Genomic DNA, 14,868 nt, shown 5'->3' with positions numbered 1-14,868 from the left:
GTCACAGGCAGGGGGTGGGGGGATGCTTTGAACCTCATGCCTGGCTGGGGATGTTTGGACAAGGCAGGCGGCCAGTGGGTGTCATCAGGGCTAAAATTAACCTCCACTTCCCGCTCGGCCCCTCCCCCTGGGCCAGGAGGGAGGCTGGGGCCCCGGCCATCACTTCAGTGAGCACTGTGTGCCGGACCAAGCTCCTTGAAGAAATCAATGCACTTGGTCTTCTCAACAACCCGGACAGCTGCTATCAGTAATGGCATTGTGATTCATCCCCATTTTACAGGCGAGGAAACTAAGGCACCGAGAAAGAGGGAGGCTTATAGCCACACAACTCTCAAGCAGCAGAACCAGGACTCGAACCCGGGATTCAGGGAGTGTGTTCTCACCTGGAGGCCTCCCTGAAAGCCAGGGGAGATGAAAGAGGCCCTGAGTGATGAGTCCTTGGGGGAGGTGGGCATGCGGACCCTAGGGACTCATGCCTAGGGACCACTCTCCCCTAGGGACCTCTCCAGAGGTTTCCAGAGTTACAGTAACTTTGAGTCGTTTTGTGCAAATTCCAAGAGATGCCTGCTGTGCCAGCGACCCGCTGGGGACCTCAAACACCCTCATAGAGCCAGGGAAGGGTCAAAGAGGGGGCAGGGACAGGGCTGGTGGGCTGTGGAAACCTCATGCAGATGGTGAGATATTAAAATACATCCACTCCACAAAAATTAGCCGGGCGTGGTGGCGCACGTCTGTAATCCCAGCTACTCAGGAGGCTGAAGCAGGAGAATCACTTGAACCCGGGAGGCAGAGGTTGCAGTGAGCCGAGATTGTGCCACTGCACTCCAGCCTGGGAGACAGAGCGAGACTCTGTCTCAAAAAAGTTGTAAAAAAAAAAATTAAAGAAAAAATCCACTCCAGACCAGTGCAGTTGCACATGCCTATAATCCCAGCACTTTGGGAGGCTGAGGCAGGAGGATCCCTTGAGCCCAGGAGTTCGAGACCAGCCTGGGCGACATAGCAAAACTCTTTCTTTACCAAAAAAGTTACTCGAGTGTGGGGGTGCACGCCTGTAGTCTCAGCTACTAGGGAGGCTGAGGCACGAGAATTGCTTGAACCTGGGAGGCGGAGGTTGCAGTGAGCCAGGATCACACCACTGGACTCCAGCCTGGGCAACAGAGCAAAACTCCATCTCAAAAAAAAAAAAAAAAAGGAATGAATGATATGAATGATGCTATAAAAGAACTGCATGGGATATACTTATGCCAAGCCGTGATTCATTATCTATCTGAAATCCAAACTTAACTGGATGTCTTGGATTTTTATTTGCTAACTCTGATGACTTCAGCTGGGTGGGGGCTCGGCGGGGGGGGTCCCTGTAAGGGCAGGTGACAGAGGCAAAGGCAGGCAGTAAGGAGGTGAAACCAGAGCCACACCAGGCGCTCAGGTGGCTTCCAGGACTCAACGCCTTCCTGATGGGCTTCCCAGGTGCCTCCGGGACCAGCCAGATGGAGGAGGCTTTGGGGCCTCCCTGGCCCCCACCCCCTGGGCCAGCCCCTCACCACCTCCCAGGTCCCTCCTGCCGGGCTCATTATTCATCTTTAACGGTCGTCACTCGGCAGGGGGAGTGCGGGCTGGGAGCACCTGGGACTCCCAGGCTCTCAGTGGGCGGCCTCACTAATGGGTTGAGGCCCCCATTAGAGAGGCAGTAACGGGTGGGAAGGGGGTCCCGGCTCACCAAGGAGCTGGCCTAGGGCAGGAAGCGTCCAATTTGAGGCAGGGGCGGGAAATAGACTTCTGCCACCCCCACCCTGCCATTTCCTTTCCTGTCGAGGCAGGAGTCCAGGGAAGCACCTCTGAACGCCTTCACCCCTCCCAGTCTCCACCTGGACGGAGTCCTGCTGGGCCCCCCAGACGCAGTGGGGGCTGCTCTGGCACTCCTGCCTCCCCATACCCCAGGCAGGGGTAGGATGGATGCCCCAGCCTTGACTGTCCAGCTCCCCATGTGCCAGGCTTGGTCAAGAGAGTGGCTCATGGCTAAGGAGTGGAAACTGACACCCAGAGAAGGATCTAGAACCTCGGACTTTCTGTGCTCTTAGCCACTCTCCTTTCTGTCTCTCCTCTGAGCTGTCACACATGATGTCCCTCTCTCCTGGGCAACTCTTTTCCCTTCCTGGCAAGCCCCCTTCCCCTGGAAGCATCCTCAACCTGGCTGGGTCAGGTCCCTCCTCTGGGTCCCCATCTGCCTGTGTGACCTCATCACACCCTGCTCGGCCCGAGTTGTGACTGCTCAGTCATGTGTTGTCTCCACCACTGGGCTGTGAGTCTTGGGAGTGGGGACTCAGTCTGTCTTGGGTAAGGTCCAGCTCACAATGGACAGATATGCTCCGGTGTCAGTCACAGCTGCCCCGACTTGGCCCCCATTTGCTATGTGACCCTGGGTAAGTAGCTATGCCTCTCTGAGCCTTGTTTTCCCCATCTGTAAAAATGAGACACCAGCACCCCCATCGTAACCCAAATTGCACTGAGATGGCAAAGAAATTATGTACAGAAGTTTCTGGAACTGTGCTTGGGAACACAGAGGAGGGGCAGCGGGTGTTTATTTAAAATTTTAGGCAAATTGGCTGAGTGCAGTAGCTCACACCTGTAATCACTGCACTTTGGGAGGCTGAGGCAGGTGGATACCATGAGCCCAGGAGTAGGTGATCAGCCTGGGCAAGATGGGGAAACCCCAGCTCTCAAAATAAAAAAAATCAGGGTGTGATGGTGCACACCTGTAGTCCAGGTAACTTGGGCGGCCGAGGTGGGAGGATCGCTTGGGCCCAGGTGTTGGAGGCTGCAGTGAGCTATGATGCTCCACTGCACTCCAGCCTGGGTGACAGAGGGAGCTCCTGTCTCTTAAAAAAACAGACAAGACCGGGTGCTGTGGCTCACACCTGTAATTCCAGCCCTTTGGGAGGCCGAGGTGGGCAAATCATGAGGTCAAGAGATTGAGACCATCCTGGCCAACATGGCGAAACCCCGTCTCTACTAAAAATACAAAAATTAACTGGGCATGGTGGCACGCACCTGTAGTCCCAGCTACTCAGGAGGCTAAGGCGGGAGAATCGCTTGAACCCAGGAGGTGGAGGTTGCAGTGAGCCGAGATCACGCCATTGCACTCTAGCCTAGTCAACAGAGTGAGACTCTGCCTCAAAAAAGAAAAAAAAAAAATGTCCCTACACACCTATTAGAATGGCCAAATCCAAAGCACTGCCAACACCAACCCCAAATGCCACCAACCCCTGAAGACAGGGAGCAACAGAAAGTGTCACTCATTGCCGGTGGGAATGCAGAATGGCACAGCCACTTTAGAACAGTTTGGCAGTTTCCTGTAAAACTAAACACACTCTTATGATGCGACCTAGAAATGGCACTCCTAGGCCGGGCGCGGGTGGCTCAAGCCTGTAATCCCAGCACTTTGGGAGGCCGAGGCGGGCGGATCACAAGGTCAGGAGATCGAGCCACAGTGAAACCCCGTTCTACTAAAAAACAAAAAATAAGTCCCAGCTACGCAGGAGGCTGAGGCAGGAGAATGGCGGGTACCCGGGAGGCGGAGCTTGCAGTGAGCCGAGATCGCGCCACTGCACTCCAGCCTGGGCAACAGCGTGAGACTCCGTCTCAAAAAAAAAAAAAAAAGAAATGGCACTCCTAGGTATTTACCCAAAGGAGTTAAAACCGAACATCCACACAAAAACCTGTACACAGATGTCTACAGCAGCGTTATTCACCATTGCCAAGACTTGGAAGCAGCCAAGGTGTCCTTTGGCAGGAGAACAGGGGTGTTCAGACGATAAAATACTATTCAGGCTGGGCGCGGTGGCACATGGCTCTAATCCCAGCACTTTGGGAGGCAGAGGCGGGCGAATCACCTGAGGTCAGGAGTTCGAGATCAGACTGGCCAACATAGTGAAACCCTGTCTCTACTAAAAATACAAAAATTAGCTGGGCGTGGTGGCATAAGCCTGTAGTCCCAGCTACTCAGGAGGCAGAAGAATCGCTTGAACCCAAGAGGCAGAGGTTGCAGTGAGCCGAGATGGTGCCACTGCACTCCAGCCTGGGTGACAGAGCAAGACTCTGTCTAAAAATATATATATAAGAAATGAGGCCGGGCGCGGTGGCTCAAGCCTGTAATCCCAGCACTTTGGGAGGCCGAGACGGGCGGATCACGAGGTCAGGAGATCGAGACCATCCTGGCTAATACGGTGAAACCCTGTCTCTACTAAAAAATACAAAAAAACAGGCCGGGCGCGGTGGCTCAAGCCTGTAATCCCAGCACTTTGGGAGGCCGAGACGGGCGGATCACTAGGTCAGGAGATCGAGACCATCCTGGCTAACACGGTGAAACCCCGTCTCTACTAAAAAATACAAAAAACTAGCCGGGCGAGGTGGCGGGCGCCTGTAGTCCCAGCTACTCAGGAGGCTGAGACAGGAGAATGGCCCGAACCCGGGAGGCGGAGCTTGCAGTGAGCTGAGATCCGGCCACTGCACTCCAGCCTGGGCGACAGAGCGAGACTCCGTCTCAAAAAAAAAAAAAAAAAAAAAAAAAAAAAAAAAAAAAAAAAAAACTAGCCGGGCGAGGTGGCGGGCGCCTATAGTCCCAGCTACTCGGGAGGCTGAGGCAGGAGAATGGCGTAAACCCAGGAGGCGGAGCTTGCAGTGAGCTGAGATCCGGCCACTGCACTCCAGCCTGGGTGACAGAGCGAGACTCCGTCTCAAAAAAAAAAAAAAAAAAAAAAAAAAGAAATGAGCTGTCAAGTCATGAAAAGACATAGAGGAACCTTAAATGCATTTTTTTTTTTTTTTTGAGACGGAGTTTCACTCTTGTTGCCCAGGCTGGAGTGCAGTGGCACGATTTTGGCTCACTGCAACCTCTCCCCCACTCCCCGGGTTCAAGCGATTCTCCTGCCTCACCCTCCCAAGTAGCCGAGATTACAGGCATCCACCACCACGCCTGGCTAATTTTTTGTATTTTCAGTAGAGACGGGGTTTTGTCATCTTGGCCAGGCTGGTCTCGAACTCCTGACTTCAGGTGATCCGCCTGCCTTGGCCTCCCAAAGTGCTGGGATTACAGGCGTGAGCCACCGCGCCCAGCCCTTCAATGCATACTACTGAGTGAAAGAAGTCCATCTGAAAAGGTGACACACTGTGTGATTCTAGCTACAGAATATTCCAGAAAGAGGAAAACTATGGAGACGGTAAAAAGGTCAGTAGTTGTCAGGGACTTGGAAGGGGAAGGGATGAACGGGCAGAGCACAGTGGATTTTTAGGGCAGTGAAACTACACTGCATGATACTGTAATGGTGGACACATGTCATTACACATTCATCCAAACCCACAGAATATATGAATACAACAACAGGAGTGAACCCTCGTGTCAACTATGAACTTTCTTTTTTTTTTTTTTTGAGACGGAGTCTTGCTCTGTCACCCAGGCTGGAGGGCAATGGCCCGATCTCGGCTCACTGCAAGCTCTGCCTCCCCAGGTTCAAGTGATTCTCCTGCCTCAGCCTCCCGAGTAGCTGGTACTACAGGTGCATGCCACCACGCCTGGCTAATTTTTTTGGATTTTTAGTAGAGATGAGGTTTCACCATGTTGCCCAGGCTGGTCTGAAACTCCTGACCTCAGGTGATCCACCCACCTCGGCCTCCCAAAGTGCTGGGATTACAGGCATGAGCCACTGTGCCCGACCTGAACTTTCATTAATTAATACTGATGCATCAGTTCTAATAAATGTCTCACACTAATGCAAGATATTGATAATATGTGTGGGCAACACAGTGAGACCTCGTCTCTTCAAAAAGATGAAAAAATTAGTTGGACGTGGTGGTGCACGCCTGTAGTCCCAGCTACTCAGGAGGCTATGGAGGGAGAATTGCTCGAGCCCAGGAGTTTGAGGCTGCAGTGAGCTGGACTGCACCTCTGAACTGCAACCTGGGCGACAGAGCGAGACACTGTCTCTATAAAAAGATAAAATCAGCTGTGTGTGGTGGCTTATTTTATCCCAGCACTTTGGGAGACAGAGGCAGGAGACTGGCTTGAGTCCAGGAATTTGAGACCAGCTTGGACAACATAGGGAGACCATCTCTACAAATAATTTAAAAATTAGCCAGGCACGGTGGTGCATGCCTGTAGTCCTAGCTACAGGCTGGAGGACTGAGCCCAGGAGTTTGAGGCTGCAGTGAGCTGTGTTTGAGTGTGGCACTCTGGCCTGGGCAACAGAGCCAGATCCTGCCCCCAAAAGATAATAATAATAAAATAAAATAATGTTTACTAACTAAAAACATTTTTCAGGAAAGGTGTGGGCATATTTATCCATGTCAAAATGACATTTATTTATTTATTTATTTATTTATTTATTTATTTATTTATTTTTCCAAGATGGAGTCTTGCTCTGTCATGCAGGCTGGAGTGCAGTTGCGTGATCTTGGGTCACTGCAACCTCCGCCTCCCGGGTTCAAGTGATTCTCCTGCCTTAGCCTCCTGAGTAGCTGGGACTACAGGTGCGTGCCACCACGCCCAGCTAATTTTTTTTTTTATTTTTAGTAGAGGCAGGGTTTCACCATGTTGGCCAGGCTGGTCTCAAACTCCTGACCTCATGATCTGCTTGCCTCGGCTTTCCAAAGTGCTGGGATTACAGGCGTGAGCCACCATGCCCGGTCAAAAATGACATTTACTACAAGTTCTTCATTGCTGCCCGGTGTCTAGTAGCAGAAGACAGGAGGGCAGGACGTGTGATTTCACTAGAACAATGGTCCAGCCTCCAGATGGAATATTACACTGTCGTTACAAAAGAGGGGGATGTCCTGCACTCGAAGAAAGACATCAAAGGTGCATTGTTAAGAGGCAACTACGCTGAGCTGCAAGAAAGCACGGGGAGTGTGATGTTGTTTCTGTGGGGAAAAGAAAATATACAGACATGCTTGTTTCCGTGGAGCATGGCTGGAAGGAGAAACAAGAAACCGACTAATGGCCTCTGGGGATGGCATGGGGCTTGGGGAGTGGCTGGTATTTATTCTAAAAGCTCTCCTGACCTCATGATCTGCCCGCCTCGGCCTCCCAGACCATCCTGGCTAACACGGTGAAACCCCGTCTCTACTAAAAAATACCAAAAAAAAAAACTAGCCGGGCAAAGTGGCGGATGCCTATAGTCCCAGCTACTCGGGAGGCTGAGGCAGGAGAATGGCGTGAACCCGAGAGGAGGAGCTTGCAGTGAGCTGAGATCCGGCCACTGCACTCCAGCCTGGGTGACAGAGCAAGACTCCGTCTCAAAATAAAATAAAATAAAATAAAATAAAAGCTCTCTGGAATCTTTCGAATTCTATGGCATGAGTCCGTTTTACCTCTAAAGGAAGAAAGATACATTGTAAAATGCATTTTAGAAAGAGTGCTGAGAAAAAAAAAATGGACAAAATAGAAGACTTTGGATTAGTTTTAAAAGGCTAGGGTGGCGGGGGTGGTGGCTGTAGATTTCAGGCCAGGCCATCGCTCTGCCTGCTGCCCCTCAGTTTGGGCTGAATCCCCCACCAGGCCCCACTGCGAGGACCCCCCGAGCGCTGCTCTTGTCCTGGCTCACACCTTTCCTACTCTGGTTCAGCGAGGGTTCAGAGCCCAGTGGGGACCCCTGGAAGGTGAGATGTGGGCTGGGCTGGGGCCAGGGACAGGGCCAAGACTGCTGGAGCCCCTTGCAGCTCGGCCTGACCACCCAGCTTTCCAGGAAGCCCGAGGGGAGGCTTGGCTGGCTCAGAGCAGAGACCTGTGTGCGCCAATGGTGGGGCTGGGGGCCAAATGAGGCCCCTCTGAGCGCCCACGCTCTGAGGAGGACCACAGCAAGTGGAGGGAGGGTGGCTAGAAAAGAGATACGCAGGGAGGGAGGCCCAGGCAGCCCTGTGCCTCAGTTTCCCCATGGGCCAAGTGTCTCACTGGCTGCGTGACCCTTGTGGACGCAGGGGATGCCCAAGATGATTTGGCACCAGGGAACTATGGCTTCATTGGGTTCTAGCCTTGGATGCTAAGCCAGGTAGGACAAGGGGGGGGCAAGTCCCGCCCCCACTTCTGGAGCCCTGAAGTAATGACTAACCGGCTTTAGGCTTTAAGGCTGCAGCCTCCCACCAGAACACAGCCAGGAGAACGTCAGGTCCTCTCTCCTAAGATCTCTATCCCGTCTACTCCCTCTTCCTCCCGCTGTGCTCTGATGGGGACCCTGTGGGCACAGGGACGTGGCACCCCCAAGCCATTGAGGGCTCTGGGCCCCTCTTGGTTTAGAGACAGGGTCTTGCTCTGTCACCCAGGCTGGAGTGCAGTGGCAGGATCATAGCTCACTGCAGCCTCAAACTCCTGGGCTCAAGTGATTCCTCCACCTTAGCCTCCTGAGTAGCTGGGACTACAGGTGTGTACCACCACGCCTGGCTCCAGCCCCCTTTTTGAGCAGCTCTTTTGGGGGTACCCTAGTGGGCCAGTGTTGGTCCCAGGGGTCTTTGTCAGGACAAGGGAAATGTTTGGCCCAGAAGTGCCTGTCTATGGTGGAAGCAAGATCTGCAGCGGCCACGGTGACTCCCGCCTGTAATCCCAGCACTTTGGGAGGCTGAAGCAGGAGGATCACTTGAGGCCAGCAGTTCAAGACCAGCCTGGGCAACGCAGTGAGACTCCATCTCTACAAACAATTTAGAAATTAGCCAGGTGTGCTGGTGCATGCCTGTAGTCCCAGCTTCTTGGGAGGCTGAGGCAGAAGGATCATCTGAGCCCAGGAGTTTGAGGTTTCAGTGAGCTATGACCTTACCACTGCACTCTAATCTGGGCAACAGGGCAAGACCCTGTCTTATTATTATTTTCTGAGATGGAGTTTTGCTCTTGTCACTCAGGTTGGAGTACAATGGCTCGATCTCAGCTCACTGCAACCTCCACCTCCTGCGTTCAAGCGATTCACCTGCCTCAGCTTCCTGAGTAGCTGGAATTACAGGCTCACACCATGATGCCTAGCTGCTTTTCATTTATTTGTTTATTTTTATTTATTTATTTTTGGAGACAGAGTCTTGCTCTGTTCCCTCAGGCTGGAGTGCAGTGACACAATCTCGGCTCACTGCAACCTCTCCCTCTCAGGTTCAAGCGATTCTCCTGCTTCAGCCTCCCAAGTAGCTGGGATTACAGGCACCCGCCACCAGGCCCGGCTAATTTTTGTATTTTTAGTAGAGATGGGGTTTTGCCGTGCTGGCCAGGCTGGTCTCGAACTCCTGACCTCAAGTGGTCTGCCGACCTTGGCCTCCCAAAGAGCTGAGATTACAGGCGTTGAGCCACTGCACCTGGCCAAGACCCTTTCTTTAAAAAAAAAAAAGTATATATATATATATAAAATATATATACACACACACAGTCAGTAGTTGCTTCATGATGGGTACATGTTCTGAGAAATTCGTCATTAGATGATTTTGCCATGCGCAAACATCCTAGCATACACACGCCCAGATGGTAGCGTGTATTGCACACCGGGCTTCATGGTACCGCCTACTGCTCCCACGCTACAAACCTACAGAGCGTGTGACTGTACTGAATACAGCAGGCGATTGTAACACGACAAGTATTTGTCTCTAAACATCCACAAACAGAAAAGGTACAGTAAAAATACGGTATAAATTCTTATGGGAGCCAAGCATGGTGGCTCACGCCTGGAATCCCAGCACTTTGGGAGGCTGAGGAGGGCAGATCACTTAAGGTCAGGAGTTCGAGATCAGCCTTGCCAACTTGACAAAACCCCGTCTCTACTAAAAATACAAAAAAAAAAAAAAAAAAAAAAAAAAAAATTAGCCGGGTGTGGTCATGGGCAACTGTAATCCCAGCTACTCAGGAGGCTGAGGCAGAGAATCACTTGAACCCAGGAGACGGAGCTTGCAGTGAGCCGAGATCTCGCCACTGCACTCCAGCCTGGGTGACGGAGCGAAACTCCGTCTCAAAAAAACAAAAACAAAAACCAAAAAATTAGCTGAGCATGGTGGCGCGCACCTGTTATCCCAGATACTCGGGAGGCTGAGGCAGGAGAATCGCTTCAACCCCTGGGTGACAGAGACTCTGTCTCGAAAAAAAAAAAGTCTTATGGGACCCCCTTCACACATGCAGTCCGTTAGTGACCGAAACGCTGTTATACTGCACATGACTGTTTGTTGAATGAATTCTGAGTCTTGCCCCCGGGTCTGGAGGGCTTCTCTCGCCCTGCCTTCCCGCACTCCACTGCAGCCATCATCTCATCGGGGGGAGAGTGAGAAGAACCCTGACCCCTCTCCCAGCGCCCACACCACCCAGGCAGCAGAGCAGGGCCAGGCAGGGTGCAGAGCCACCACTAAGTGGTTCTCAGGCCCCACCTCTGAACCTCCCACCCTTTGCAGACCAGGAGATTCATTCATTTGTTTATCCATTCATTCGTTCCACGCATAGTTCTCCAGCCCTGCTGCGTTCCTTGGCTGGGTGCCGGGGTGTAAGCAGAGGAGATAACAGCCAGGATACGTCCCAGTCCTCAAGGAGGTACACGTAAATAACACACGTGATGGTGATGCGGGGTTTAGAAACTGGCACGGGCTACGGGCAAAACTAGAAGGCAAATGAGTGTGGGGTGCTGGTGGCCTGGCGGGGGAGAGGAGGAGGTGGCTTGTGAACTGAGAACTGAAGGAGGTGAGGGGTGAACTCAAGAGCTTAGAGACCCCTGGCAGCGGGGCCTGGGTCAGCGCCAGCCCAGGCCAGCGTTATTTATTTATTTATTTATTTATTTATTTATTTTTCATACAAAGTCTCACTCTGTCTCCCAGGCTGGAGTACAGTGGCGTGATCTCGGTTCACTGCAACCTCCCCCTCCCGGGTTCAAGGGATTCTCCTGCCTCAGCCTCCCCAGTAGCTGGGATTACAGGCGCCTGCCACACACCTGGCTTATTTTTGTATTTTTAGTAGAGACAGGGTTTCACCGTGTCGGCCAGTGTAGTCTCAAACTCCTGACCTCAAGTGATCCGCCAGCCTCGGCCTCCCGAAGTGCTGGGATTACACGCATGAGCCATGGCGCTGGGCCAGGACAGTGTTCTTGGAGCCTTGTTTCTGCTGAGGATGTCTCCAGAGATGGGTTCTCGGGAAGCAAGTGCGCGCCCCGCAGCCCCCAGGCACCTCTCCTGGGCCAGAAGGCCCCTGATCGCCCACTGCTCTCCCTCACAGCAGGCCTTTACTGTCGCTGTGTGCTCTGCCTGGACCACCCTCCCGCTGGGCACACCTGGAAAAGCCTCTTCATCCTTGGGCCCTCTCTGCTGTGCCGCCTCCTCCTCTAGGAAGCCCTCCTAGCTCCCCAGGGAGGCTCTGCCCCTCAGTTCCAGTCCTGACTGCCTGGGGCTGGGAAGGGCTCCATGAAGTTCAGGGTGAACTCCAGAAGGGTCCCCCACAGCCCCCCCAGGGAGCCCGCTGGGGCAGATGTTCTAGACGGGGGCCCTCTTGCGTGTGGGGCAGGAGTGACATCAGCCGTCCACAACCTAGTAAATGTTTATGGGCCAGGGGGCCTGGGCTTTGGGGTTCCCTGGAGCCTAGCAAGAGGCCACCCCTTCCTGTTCCATTCTGGGGGGCCTGTCCTGCAGGCGGGGTGGGGGGGCCTGTCCTGCAGGCGGGGTGGGGGGGCCTGGCAGGCCTGCGCCAACCTTGGCAGCTGGCCCGGAATGGGCTGGGTAGGCGGCGAGCACAGCCCCTGGTCTGAGCCGTCGGCTCCCTTGAACACGGGGGCACCTGGGGCTGGGAGGTGCGAAGGGGCTTGTTGCCTTTACATTTCCAGTTCCCCCACCCCGGGCGGGCCTGAGTGTGTGATCCGTGGAAGAGGGCTGAGAGATCTGCCGAGTGTGTGATCCATGGAAGATGGCTGAGAGATCTGCCGAGTGTGTGATCCGTGGAAGAGGGCTGAGAGATCTGCTGAGTGTGTGATCCGTGGAAGAGGGCTGAGAGATCTGCTGAGTGTGTGATCTGTGGAAGAGGGCTGAGAGATCTGCTGAGTGTGTGATCTGTGGAAGAGGGCTGAGAGATGTGCTGAGTGTGTGATCTGTGGAAGAGGGCTGAGAGATCTGCTGAGTGTGTGATCCGTGGAAGAGGGCTGAGAGATCTGCTGAGTGTGTGATCCGTGGAAGAGGGCTGAGAGATGTGCTGAGTGTGTGATCCGTGGAAGAGGGCTGAGAGATCTGCTGAGTGTGTGATCCGTGGAAGAGGGCTGAGAGATCTGCTGAGTGTGTGATCCGTGGAAGACGGCTGAGAGATCTGCTGAGTGTGTGATCCGTGGAAGACGGCTGAGAGATCTGCTGAGTGTGTGATCTGTGGAAGAGGGCTGAGAGATGTGCTGAGTGTGTGATCCGTGGAAGAGGGCTGAGAGATCCGGTACAGGGTTTGGGCCACACATGGGCCTGGAGGGCTGGGGAAGGGCTGACAGGGAGCAGAGGCCTGCGTGGAACTGGTCCCAGAAGCGGCTGTGGTGCAGGGCTGAGGGTGACCGTCGTGGGGACTTGGACTAGTCTTTTCTCCTGTCCAGCCTTCGGTGTCCTTGGCTGGAGATTTGGGGCTATATTGCCTATTCCTAGAAGCTGTCACCTGGCTGCTGCAGGCAGGATGCATGGGAAGGAAGGGGGATGAGGGACAGACAAGGACTCGAGTGCGGAGGAAGGGATGGAATCTGACGCCTGTCGTCACCGCGGGGCTGGGGGCCTGGGGATGACCACCCGGGTCCACGCTGCCTGACAGGCCGTGCCGCGGTGGGCGCTGCCCCCTGCCGGCCGCAGCAGAGACAGAGGAGGCTGGTGCCCTTGAGCGGATGGGATGCCTGCAGGGGGCTGGAACTGTCTTTCTTTGTGAGGCATCTCTGAGGGGCCCTGATTCCCATTTACTAGGTGGAAAAGCTGAGGCGTGGGAGCTGCCGTCCTCTGAGGACAGAACAAGGAAAGAATCAAGTGCTGGGATTTGAACCCAGAGACTTTGTTTTAACAACGACTCTGTTAGGGCCTGGACAGGTGTCAGGACCCCTGCCCCTCTGGGGCGGGGTAGGCGTGTCCACCCTTTCTCAGGGAGCCCGAGGCCCAGGCACCCAGCTCCGAAAGTGGACATGACTGAGCTACTGCATGCCCACCTTGGGCTGGAACACATGTGGACATCTGTGCTCTCTCCAGAGAGGACGTTCGAGGCAGGGGCTAAAAGAAGGGACCCAGAATCTCTGCACACAGTGGCTCATGCCTACAAACCCAGCACTCTGGGAGGCCGAGGTGGGAGGACTGCTCGAGGCCAGGAGTTTGAGACCAGCCTGCACATCACAGTGAGATCCTATCGCTACAAAAAATAAAAATAAAAACAATTAGCTGGCTGTGGTGGTGCACACCTGCAGTCCCAGCTACCAGGGAGGCCTGAGATGAGAGGGTCGCATGAGCCAGGGAGGTCAAGGTTCCAGTGAGCCATGATCCTGCCACTGCCCTCCAGCTTGAGAGACAGAGCAAGACTATGTCTCAAAAAGACGAATTTTTTAGTAGAGACAGGGTCTCATTGCGTTGCCCAGGCTGGTTCCAAACTCCTGGCCTTGAGCAATCCTCCCGCCTCCACCTCCCAAAGTGCTGGGATTACAGGCTCAAACCACCAGGCCCAGCCTACAACATTTTTTTTTTTTTTTTTGAGATGGAGTCTCGCTCTGTCGTCCAGGCTGGAGTGCAGTGGCCGGATCTTGGCTCACTGCAAGCTCCGCCTCCCGGGTTTACGCCTTTCTCCTGCCTCAGCCTCCCGAGTAGCTGGGACTACAGGCACCTGCCACCTCGCCCTGCTAGTTTTTTGTATTTTTTAGTAGAGACGGGGTTTCACCGTGTTAGCCAGGATGGTCTTGATCTTGTGACCTCGTGATCCGCCTGTCTCGGCCTCCCAAAGCGCTGGGATTACAGGCTTGAGCCACCGCGCCCGGTTGCAAAATATTTTTAAAAAATTAACTGGGCATAGTGGCGGTGGCCGTAGTCCCAGCTACTCGGGAGGCTGAGCGGGGAGGATTGCTTGGATCCAGGAGTTCCAGGCTGAGTTACTACATGGAGGCGGACAGATAAGGATATGAGGCTGAAAGTCTGGCTTTTCACCACATCTAGGCCCCATGGGTGGGCTTGAGAAAAGAGAGGAGATGGGGCTGGACATGGGTGAGGAGTGGGCAGGAGGGCTACAGCCAGTCCCGCCGGCTCCTGCTGTCCCCGGCCTGCCAGCAGGACCCAGATCCATCCCAGCGGGGGCTGCGCACAGCTCCGCTCCCCTGGGTGGAGCCTGGAGCGCCCTAATTTACAGTCCACTGCAGCATGTCGGAGCTCGCAGGCTTCCTCTCCAGCTGCCAGGGAGCACGAGCCAGTTCTGGAAAAGGGGCCTGGGGTGGTGCCAGCATTCCAGGGCCACCTAAATCACTGGCCTGACAGGTGGCGGGAAGGGATTGCAATTCTTTCCCTTGTCGCTGCCACCAGCCAGGTGCTGAGGGGCGTCCTGTCCCACTCTGTCTCAGCCCCAGGGGCTCCGAGTGACCTGCCGGATGGGGACGGCTGCTGGGCCAGCCTGTCCGGGGCTCTCCGCTCCAGTGCCCAGGAATTTGGAGACGGGGCCTGGGCGTGTTTTCCACATGTTGTTGGCTTTGGGGACAGGCCCAGAGAAGGGATAGCTCAAGATCTGCAGGGGGGTTGTGACCAGAGCCGACAGTGCTGAGGGAAGGGCCATGGGCGGCGGGGCCCAGCTTCCACTTGCTGGCAGGTCACTGGCACGCTCCCGCCCTGCCCTGGGAACTGGGGGAAGCAGAGGGGTCCGTCCAGCCATCTCCCCTCTTGGCTCCCGATGGCCCTAGCCTGATGCAC

The 14,868-nt window shown here is 54.4% G+C and overlaps 2 protein-coding genes across 2 annotated transcripts in view; both read right to left on the bottom strand.

The window, feature by feature from the left end:
* The window catches only part of FUT5 (fucosyltransferase 5), a 46,202-nt gene that overhangs the window by 28,995 nt on the left and 2,339 nt on the right, over positions 1–14,868 (bottom strand). The window lies entirely within an intron of this gene.
* LOC126941661 (proline-rich protein 36-like) lies at positions 11,399–14,830 on the bottom strand. Its single transcript, XM_050768336.1, has 3 exons — positions 14,550–14,830; positions 14,200–14,380; positions 11,399–12,934 (listed from the first exon to the last, which is right to left on the bottom strand). Exons 1-3 carry the CDS (start codon positions 14,828–14,830, stop codon positions 11,399–11,401), a joined length of 1,998 nt encoding a protein of 665 aa, XP_050624293.1.

The sequence above is a fragment of the Macaca thibetana genome, chromosome 19, assembly GCF_024542745.1.
Source record: "Macaca thibetana thibetana isolate TM-01 chromosome 19, ASM2454274v1, whole genome shotgun sequence".
NCBI classification, from domain to species: domain Eukaryota; kingdom Metazoa; phylum Chordata; class Mammalia; order Primates; family Cercopithecidae; genus Macaca; species Macaca thibetana.
This window is presented reverse-complemented; position numbering and strand designations above follow the sequence as displayed.

What these genes read in the sequence shown, in the direction of transcription:
- LOC126941661 (XM_050768336.1), bottom strand. Translation starts at nt 14,830, where the DNA reads ATGGCTGGACGGACCCCTCTGCTTCCCCCAGTTCCCAGGGCAGGGCGG. An exon ending in CCAGCAGCCGTCCCCATCCG is followed by an intron (nt 14,381 to 14,549) that starts GCAGGTCACTCG and finishes CCCCTTTTCCAG; the next exon opens with AACTGGCTCGTGCTCCCTGG. An exon ending in AGGAGCCGGCGGGACTGGCT is followed by an intron (nt 12,935 to 14,199) that starts GTAGCCCTCCTG and finishes CTGTCCTCAGAG; the next exon opens with GACGGCAGCTCCCACGCCTC.